Source organism: Cervus canadensis, chromosome 18 (genome assembly GCF_019320065.1).
Source record: "Cervus canadensis isolate Bull #8, Minnesota chromosome 18, ASM1932006v1, whole genome shotgun sequence".
Taxonomy (NCBI): domain Eukaryota; kingdom Metazoa; phylum Chordata; class Mammalia; order Artiodactyla; family Cervidae; genus Cervus; species Cervus canadensis.
In genome coordinates, this window is record NC_057403.1 from 21,405,581 (window position 1) to 21,414,887 (window position 9,307).

At 53.2% G+C, this 9,307-nt stretch overlaps 1 protein-coding gene across 10 annotated transcripts in view; it reads left to right on the top strand.

Moving 5' to 3' along the window:
• MYH14 (myosin heavy chain 14) overlaps positions 1–9,059 on the top strand; it is an 88,304-nt gene extending 79,245 nt beyond the window's left edge. For all 10 annotated transcript variants that reach the window (XM_043436847.1, XM_043436848.1, XM_043436850.1 and 7 more), the window contains 7 exons: positions 243–371; positions 1,016–1,104; positions 1,198–1,321; positions 4,128–4,336; positions 6,170–6,278; positions 7,925–8,097; positions 8,269–9,059. In XM_043436847.1, the coding sequence (XP_043292782.1) occupies positions 243–371; positions 1,016–1,104; positions 1,198–1,321; positions 4,128–4,336; positions 6,170–6,278; positions 7,925–8,097; positions 8,269–8,431 (996 nt within the window). In that variant the 3' untranslated portion in view covers positions 8,432–9,059. The remainder of the gene's footprint in view (positions 1–242; positions 372–1,015; positions 1,105–1,197; positions 1,322–4,127; positions 4,337–6,169; positions 6,279–7,924; positions 8,098–8,268) is intronic.
• The last annotated feature ends 248 nt before the right edge of the window (positions 9,060–9,307 follow it).

Here is a 9,307-nt window from a genome sequence, read left to right on the forward strand (position 1 = left end):
GTGGGGGGGGGGGGGGGGGGGGGGGGGGGGGGGGGGGGGGGGGGGGGGGGGGGGGGGGGGGGGGGACCAGCCCATGGTCACACAGCCAGCGGCTGGGAGCGGGCTGCAGAAGCCCAAGTCCTCAGGGCTCTGCTAGCTCACAGGGATCCCCCACGGGGCTGACTGCGAGGGTAGCGGGGCTGGGGGGATTCCCTGTGAGGCAGGACCTGGCTGGGCCCGCTCACTCGCTCTGTTCCGCTCAGGCCCAGATGAAGGAGCTGTGGCGAGAGGTGGAGGAGACGCGCAGTTCACGAGAGGAGATATTTGCCCAGAACCGGGAGAGTGAGAAGCGCCTCAAGGGACTAGAGGCGGAAGTGCTGCGGCTGCAGGAGGTGATGCGAGGGTGGAGGCGATGCCAGGGTGGGCGGGGCTCAGGAGGGTGCAGACTGGCACAGGTGGGCGGGGCTTAGGAGGGTGCGGTCGCGGTGGGCGGGGCCACGGTGGGCGGGGCCAGGATGCTCCAGAGCCCCGCTAGGGTCCTGAGCCAGAAAGCCTCAAAGTCGGTGTGGGGATGGGCTAGAGCGGAGAGAATGGAGGCAGGGAGGCTGGAGAGGGACGATGAAGGCTAAGCCGGGATGCAGAAGAGGGAGCAGTCAGAGTGAAGGGGCAGGAGGGACAGGGCTGTGGGTGGTAAGAGGGCAGAGGAGGGGTGGAGAGGGGGTCTGGCCCAATGACTGAGGGAAACTGGAGGAGGAACTGGTCTGAAAAGAGATGCAGGGCTCAGTGAGGAGGGCATGAGGGTGAGGGACCCTGGCGGGCGGGCGGCAAGAAGTGGACACGGATCAGGGGCTGCGGAGATGGATATAGGAGACATCTGCTTATAGACTGAAGCTCATTGCAAGGTTATCCAGGGGTAGCATGTTCAAGTGCAGTGAAAAAAACATCAAGAGACTTGAGGCGTGAGGGGTAGGGAGGCCAGTGCTCAGCCAGCCTCCCATCACCACAGCTGACCACCTGCCTACTTTGCTCGTTGCAGGAACTGGCCGCCTCTGACCGTGCCCGGCGGCAGGCCCAGCAGGAGAGGGATGAGATGGCAGATGAGGTGGCCAACGGCAGCCTAAGCAAGTGAGTGGCCCATGGTAATGTGGGGCAGAGCGCCCTCTTCTGGCCATCCTGCCCTCCCACCTCCCCCCACCTTGCCCTGCCTGTTCTCCCTAGAGCTGCCATTCTGGATGAGAAACGTCAGCTGGAGGGGCGCCTGGGGCAAATGGAAGAGGAGCTGGAGGAGGAGCAGAGCAATGCAGAGCTGCTCAATGACCGCTACCGAAAGCTGCTCCTGCAGGTAAGCACAGCTGGGTCACCCCCTGCCAGCCTGAGTCCCCACTGACCTGGGACCATAACATCTTCAGTCCTCTTTTTCAATCCACATAGGAAAAGGGAATATTTGAGTTGGGTTTTGAAGGTTGAATAGGAGTTCTCTAGGTGGGGGAGGAATAGATGCATTCATTCTGTTGTATTTCTGAGGCTTCTTGAAGGCTGGATCCAGGGAGCATGATGCTGGTAATATAGGATTCATTCCAAGGCCTCTTCTCCTGGCTTATAAGTGGTGATTTATAGGTGGCCATCATCTCATCCTGCAATTACTGGGCTCGACTTTCTGTGCATGTGGGGGGAGCGAGAGAGAGCAAGCTATCTGATATCTCCTTATAAGGGTACTAATGCCATCATGGGGGCCCCATCCTCTTATCCTCATCTAGTCCTAATTACCTCCCAAAGGCTCCATTTCCAGATACGCACTGGGGGTTAGGACTTCATATGAATTTGTGGGGCAACAAACATTCAGTCCATAATACACCAGTTCCCCAGGAAGCTAGCCTGGTGATCTCAAAAACATTTAGAAGTCAACCTGGAAAGGGTCCCAACTGGCCCCAAATGGAGCAGCTTGAGCTTCAACCAGGGTTATAATTACAAGTGATTTAAATCCATCAAATCTGTTTAAACCCTCAAGTAAACAATGACATTTTAAAAAAATACTAATTAGTCACTGTATTAGCTGCCTGAGGTTGCTGCAACCAACTGCAACAAACTGGGTGGCTTAAAAAGACAGTAACTTATCCTCTCACAGTTCTGGAGGTCAAAGGTCCAAAATCAAGGTGTCATCAGGTTTGTTCTTTCTGAGGGAGCATCTCTTCCAGGCCTCTCTCCTGGTTGCTTGTCAGCAACCCTTGTCGCATAGATCCATCAGCCCGGTCTCTGCCTCTGCCTCACATGGCCTTCCCTGTGTCTTCTTTGTGTGTCTGTGCCTCCTTCCCTCCTTGCAAAGACACCAAGCATATTGGATTTAGTGCGAGGCTGTTCAGTTGCCAAGTCACGTCTGACTCTGCGACGCCATGGACTTGAGCCCACCAGCCTCCTCTGTCCATGGGATTCTCTGGGCAAGAACACTGGAGTGGGTTGCCATTTCCACCTCCAGGGGATCTTCCCAATCCAGGGTCTAAACCTGCATCTCCTGCATTGGCAAGTGGGTTCTTTACCACTGAGCGACTAGGGAAGCCCATTGGATTCAGGGCCCACCCCAATCCAGTGTGGGCATCCCAGGTGGCTCAGTGGTAAAGAACCCACTTGCCAATGCAGGAGACGCAGTAGACTCCTGGTGGGCTATAGTGCATGGGGTCACAAAGAGTCGGACACAACTGAGCAACTAACACACTTAAGAAAGGATGGAGGAGGAAACTGTAGATTAAAAGAGACTTAAAAACCATGTACAGAAAAATTTTAATGGGCAGGATTCAACTATAGAATCTAGGGATGCATCTTTGAGTAATAAAAATCAAAAGTAAAAAAAAGAAAAGGCAAGGAAGTGATCACCCTAGGAGTCAGGAGCGGGGAGTTCCCTGGTGGTCCAGTGGTTAAAACTCTGCACTCCCAATGCAGGAAGCTTGGACTGAACCCCTGGTTTGGAAAATAAGATCCCACAAGCTGCATAGCACATCCAAAAACAGAAAAATGTCAGGATGACATGTTTGTTTGGGCTGAAAGGAAGAGGTTGTTAGTAGAGTGGATACATGAAGTTCTATTTTTTGACCTGGGCAGGGGTGACAATGATGTTTGCCTTTTATTAACCTATGCTGGAGTGGGTTGCCATTCCCTGGTCCAAGGGATCTTCCCAATGCAGGGATCAAACCTGGGTCTCCTGCATTGCAGGCAGATTCTTTACCATCTGAACCACCAGGGAAGCTCAACCTATTAAGCCATATAGGTGATCTGTTTTTTACTTTTTCTGTATCACGGTTTTATTTTCCAATAAAAGGTTAAAAAAAATAGTATATGCTAATTACCACGTCGGTCTCTTCCTGTGAGGGTGAAATGAAGTAAAGTATGAATCAGACTGCATCTGACTCATTTCCGTGTCCCCAGCATGGGACCTCACTCAGAGTACGAGATGAATAAATAAATAGGCACTATTATTAGGGGTGTGGTTACACATTAGCAATATAGTAGCTCCTGTTAATTGAGCTGGCATTTCTCAAAACGATCCTGCATATCATTCTACCAAAACCACCTGAAGTGCTTGTTGAAAATGTGGATTCATGGACCTCATTCCAGACTTGCTGAATGAGAATCTCTGGAGGGTAGGATCCTGTGGTCCTTTTCTTTTTTTTTTTTTCCACAAGCTCTCTGGATGAGCCTGGTGCAAACAAAAATGTGATAACCCTTGGAATAGACTCATTCACAGTCAAAGATAGAGTCAGCAGCATTTAAACAAGCCTGTGATAGTCATCTGGACTTGTTTATTTATTGGGCTGGGCTATACAGCATGTGGAACCTCAGTTACCCAATCAGGGATCGAACCCGAGCCCCCTGCATTAGAAGCCCAGAGTCCTAACCACTGGACCACCAGTCTCCTCTTGTGGTCTTATTAAAATAGCAAAAACCTATCTAAAAGGTTAAAACCCAGAGCTGGCACTGCTGTTGGCTGATAAGCCAATCAAGGAAAAGCACATTTATTGAGTGTTTAGTATGTGCCAGGCTCTGTGCCATGCACTTAACAAGCATCAACTCACTTAATTATGGGAGGTTCTGGCACTTACCTCCCACCTTCCCTCCGAGACGCCGCCATGACAGTCCTGCCTTCCCCACTGCTACAGGTAGAATCACTGACCACAGAACTGTCAGCTGAGCGCAGTTTCTCGGCTAAGGCAGAGAGCGGGCGGCAGCAGCTGGAGCGGCAGGTCCAGGAGCTCCGGGAACGCCTGGGTGAGGAAGACGCTGGGGCCCGAGCCCGCCAGAAGATGATCATCGCTGCCCTTGAGTCTAAGTTGGCCCAGGCTGAAGAGCAGCTGGAGCAGGAGAGCAGGTAAGTGGGAAGGGAGGGCACAGCTGGAGGGCAGCCCTCACGTTCTGGTCAGTGAGACAAAGGGGAGCTGTGTTACAAGCACCTGGTTTAGAAACATCCAAAAGGCATCCTAATATTAATGGTTGATGATTTCCTGTATCATTTAGGATGCTTTGTGCTGCAAGTAACTGCATTCCCACTGTATAATTTAAACAGTAATGTAGCAGTTAGCTATAGCTGCATAGCAAGTGTTAGTCATTCAGTCGTGTCCAACTCTTTGTGACCCCATGAGCTGTAGCCGGGCATCTCTGCCCTTGGGATTCTCCAAGCAAGAATATTGGAGTGGGTTGCCATTTCCTTCTCCAGGGGATCTTCCCGACCCGGGGATCAAACCTTGCTCTCCTGCGTTGCAGGCAGATTCTCTACTGTCTGAACCACCAAAGAAGCCCCATATGCAGGGAAGCTGCCTAACAAACCACCTTAAAATTTCAGTAACTTAATACAGCAATCATTTATTATTGTTCATGAGTCTTTGGAATGGCTGGTAGGTTCTGCTGGCCTGGGTTTGGTGAGCCTCACTCACGCATCTTTGCTCAGCTGAAAGTCAGCTAGATGGATTTGCTGATCTTGGCTAGGCTCTCACATGTCTACAGCCTTGCCTGGGACAGCTTGGCTAACTTGTCTCTGCTCTAGGCCGACCCAGGCTTGTTCATATGACAGAGTGAAGGTTCCAAGAGAGAAAGTTTCTTAGGGCCTAGACTTCGAACTGGTACAGTGTCACTTCTGCCACATCCTTTCACTAAAACAAGCCATGTGGCCAGCTCAGACATGAGAGAATATCCAGTCATGGTTACCAAGCACCACCCATTGCTGCGGGTCCCCATCACATGGACTTCACCCTAATATGATGGTCCATGCAGGAGAGAATGGATGAGCATCAGGATAGGGAAATTCAGGAGACAGGAGGTAAGGATGGTGCCAGGTGTCTGACCTGCAGATCTAGGTGGATCGTGGGGAACTTGAAGGAGGAGCAGGTTTGGGAGAAGGCATTGAGCCCAGTGCAGGGTGTACAGGGTCTAGGGGGCAGCCGAGGCTGGGGGCTGAACCAGGCTAGAGCTCAGGAGACAGATTTAGTGGACACCAGGCTGTTGATGGTTGTAGAAACCTGGGGCACAGCTGAGTGTGTCCAAAGAAAAGTGTGTGAGTGAGAAAGGAAGACAGCAGAGATGGTTAAGGATGGAGTTTTGGGCTCCCAGAGTGTTCTACAAACACAAAGAGCTTGAAAAGGAAATTGAGAGAAAGAAGAGAGGGAGAAAGAAAATTCCAGGCCAGGCAGAAGGGAGCTCAGGTGGGAGATGATAGGTCCTGAACTGGGGGCTGGGGCTGTGAAGCTAAGGAGGGGGCAGGGCAGAGTCGAGGGGGTAGTGGGACAAAGTTTGGGTACTGACAGGCCGGGGGTAGGGCCAAGGAGAGAAAAGGGGTGAGGATGGTGCCTGGCGGTCTGATTTGGAGACTTGCTGTCAATCGGTAAGTTCTCTGAGAGGAGGAGGGTTGGGAGCGGGGTGGAGGATACAGTTGAACATGAGAGACCTAGTAGGATGTGGAAAACTGGTGTAGACATGGAGACACACTTTTAGGAATATCAAGCACCTTAGCTGAAGTCAAGGATTAGATGCCCTGGTGGTAGCCTGGTACCCCCAGGCCTCAGTAGACTGTGGGAGCCAGTCATGGGTGGGTGGGAAGGTGGGCAGAGGCCACTCACTCCGAGAACAGGCAGCCACTGGACGAGGCTTGGCAGGGGTAGAACCCCAGGTGAGCAATTCTTTTGATTCTCCCCTTCGTGTCTCTCCTCAGGGAGCGCATCCTCTCTGGCAAGCTGGTGCGGAGGGCTGAGAAGAGGCTTAAAGAGGTGGTGCTCCAGGTGGAGGAGGAGCGGAGGGTGGCTGACCAGCTCCGGGACCAGGTGAGCGGCTGATGGCAAGGAGAAGCAGTGGGAGTGGGGGGACCACTGACCGAGAGGTAGCATCTCTAGAGGTAGTGAGCTCCCATCACAAGAGGTAATGTGTGGGTACTGGACTAAAACCGAGTGCAGACAATGTCCTGGGGCTTGGAGCATCATTGGAGAGCCTGAATTAGTGACTTTTTGTGATCTGTAAATTCTGGAATCTAGGAAAGCCCTGGTGGGGAGCTGAGACAGCTAATGAGAGGGAAGAAGTTAAATCCTACCCAGAAGCTAGGCCACAGCTTAATAAAATGGTGTTTATTGAGAGCTTTCTTTAGCCAGTGCTAAAGACATAACATGTAGTAACACTTAATTCTAATCAGAACTCATGAGGTAGGTACTATTATTTTCCCTCTTATTCATGTCAGAAAACTGAAGTAACTTAATCACAATTATTTATTTAGTAAGAGATGGAGCCAGAGTTCAACCTTCAGCACTTTGGCTGAATATCTGTCCCCTTAATTATTTATTGATCAGTAAATGTGTCCCACATACTGTGCTACCTACTTAAACAAAAAGACAGCATGCTTGCATTCTCTCCTCAGCTCCATTTCACAGGTGAGAAAATGGAAACTTTAGAAGGGGGTATAATTTGCCCCAAATTCACAGTTAATAAAGACAGTATGGATCAGGTCCTCCTAGATCCTCTTGCCAGCCTCCACCCCAGGCTCAAATGTAATTCACTCTATGTGCTGTGCCCTTAAAAGCTCAGCTGTGTTTTATTCACCAATTATTTCACAAAACAATTGTTGAGCACCTGCTACTTGCCAGGCACTGTGCAAAGCATTGGAGATATGGCTGTGAATGACACAGAGAATGTCCCTGCCCTCATGAAGTTCACATTTTCAACACAGGGAGAGGAAGACACTGTAAACCTATAAACAAGCAAAGATAATCATAGATTGTGAAAGGGGTTATGAAGAAAAAAGAGAATAAAGAGAGAGGGGGATACAGAGGACTGGAGAATCCTCCCTAGATTTGGAGGGAGGTGGTCCGGAAGACCTCTCTAAGGAAGTGACATTTGAATTGATACTGAAGGGTGAGAAAGAGCCGGGAACAGGGAATAGCTTGTGCAAAGACCCTGGGCTATGGAAATCAGCTCAGTGAGTCCCCAGCAAAAAAGCAGAGCAGAATAACTTGCAAGAATGGGGTTGGGGGTTGAGTGATAAATGAGGTTAGAGGAGTTGGCTGGAGGCAGAGTATGTGTGTCCTCTCCTTAGAGAGAGAGATGGCAGGGTCTGGGGGAGGGTCTCACTACAGATGGCTGGATCCATGTGATTATGGGAAGAAGACCCTGCAGGGGCCTGGAATGCCAGGCCCAGGTGCTGGGACCTTGTCCCAGCGGCACTGAAGAATCACAGGAGGACCTTGAACAGGGCAGGGGCAGGGGCACATCTGAACACAGAGAGACCCCTCTGAGGCCGAGTGGTGGGTGGTCTCGCCTTTGAGCCTGACCTGGAGGCTGGTGAGAGGATCCAGCAGAGCAGAACAAAAGCATGAACAGAAGGCAGGGTGTGTGACAGTCAGGGTGGAGGAGGGAGATGTGGGGCGCTCTGGGTGAGAGCCGCACCCAGAGACATGACCCGACGCCCCGACTCCCGCACAAGCTGGAGAAGGGCAACCTTCGAGTGAAGCAGCTGAAGAGGCAGCTGGAGGAGGCCGAGGAGGAGGCTTCGCGGGCCCAGGCGGTCCGCAGAAGGCTGCAGCACGAGCTGGAGGATGTCACAGAGGCCTCCGAGTCCATGAACCGGGAGCTGAACACGCTGAGGAACCGGCTCCGGTGAGGCCACCCCGTGCACGCGCAGCCCCTCTGCAGAAACCCCCAGCTCCCCCGTCTTTGCTCTGTGCCCCCCTCCCCATGTTATTCTGTTTCTCTGTATCCCCCTGCCTCTCACTTCTCTCTCCCCTCCTCCCGTAATTGCCTCCTGGTCTCTCCTACTCTCCCCCGCAGGCGCGCACCCCTCACCTTCACCACCCGCACCGTGCGCCAGGTCTTCCGGCTGGAGGAGGGCGTGGCGTCCGATGAGGAGGCGGCGGCGGCGGAGGAGGTGGAGCCGGGGTCCGGGCCTTCACCCCCGGAGCCCGAAGGGTCCGCGGCGGCCCCGCCGCAGTGACCCTACCCTGCCCCCAGCCGCCGGACCCTCCCTCCTTGGCCCCCTCTCCGCAGGCGCCTGTCCTGAGAACCGCCCTCTGGCTTCTTGCACTTTGGAAACGGTGCCGCCTTCCGGCATGACAGCACTTATCCAGCCCAGCCCGGGGGTCCCGGGAGACTTCCCCGTGAACCTCTAAACAGAGGAGCGGGCAAGCAGGGATCGCAGACTGGGGCGATCTCACTTGGGAGAAATTCGGGTGTGGTCGGCAAGCTGGGGTCCCATCCAGCTCCAAATCCTTCCTTAGGTTTTGAATGATCTTTGTTAAGAAGGGAGCTTGACTCTCCACGTCCCTTCCCCTTCCCCTGCCTCGCCCCACCCCCTCCCTCTTTCCCTCTCCCTGTCTCTCCACTTAGCCACTGACCCTGGTACTTATGAGCAACGGCACCCTGAGCTCCAGGCGGCCCTCAGCCTTTGACCCTTGCAGAAGGGCAGGATAAGGGGACCTCACACATCCCCCCTCCCCTCAGGCTCCCTCCCGTTGCTCTTGTGTGATCACAGTTCAGCTGGAGTTTCCCATGGGGGCTGGAGGAGGCCCCATACCCTCCCAGCCTTCAAACTGTGGCAGAAATAAACTCCAACCCCGACTGGACCCCGCTGGCTATGTGTGTTCCTCCAGGGGTAGGGAGACAGGACGGACAAGGGGCTGTGCGGGGTGGGGGGCAGTGGGTTGGTTCTGATCCAGCTGGTTGGTGTCGGGGGGCCTCCAGCTTGCCCAGCATTTAATGTGGAAGGAATCCTTCCCCTCTCACCCTGCCTCCCTCCGAGGTATCCCCTCCATTATACAGATGGGAAAACTGAGGCTCAGAGCTGCAGGGTCCCTGGCTCCACGCCTCCCAA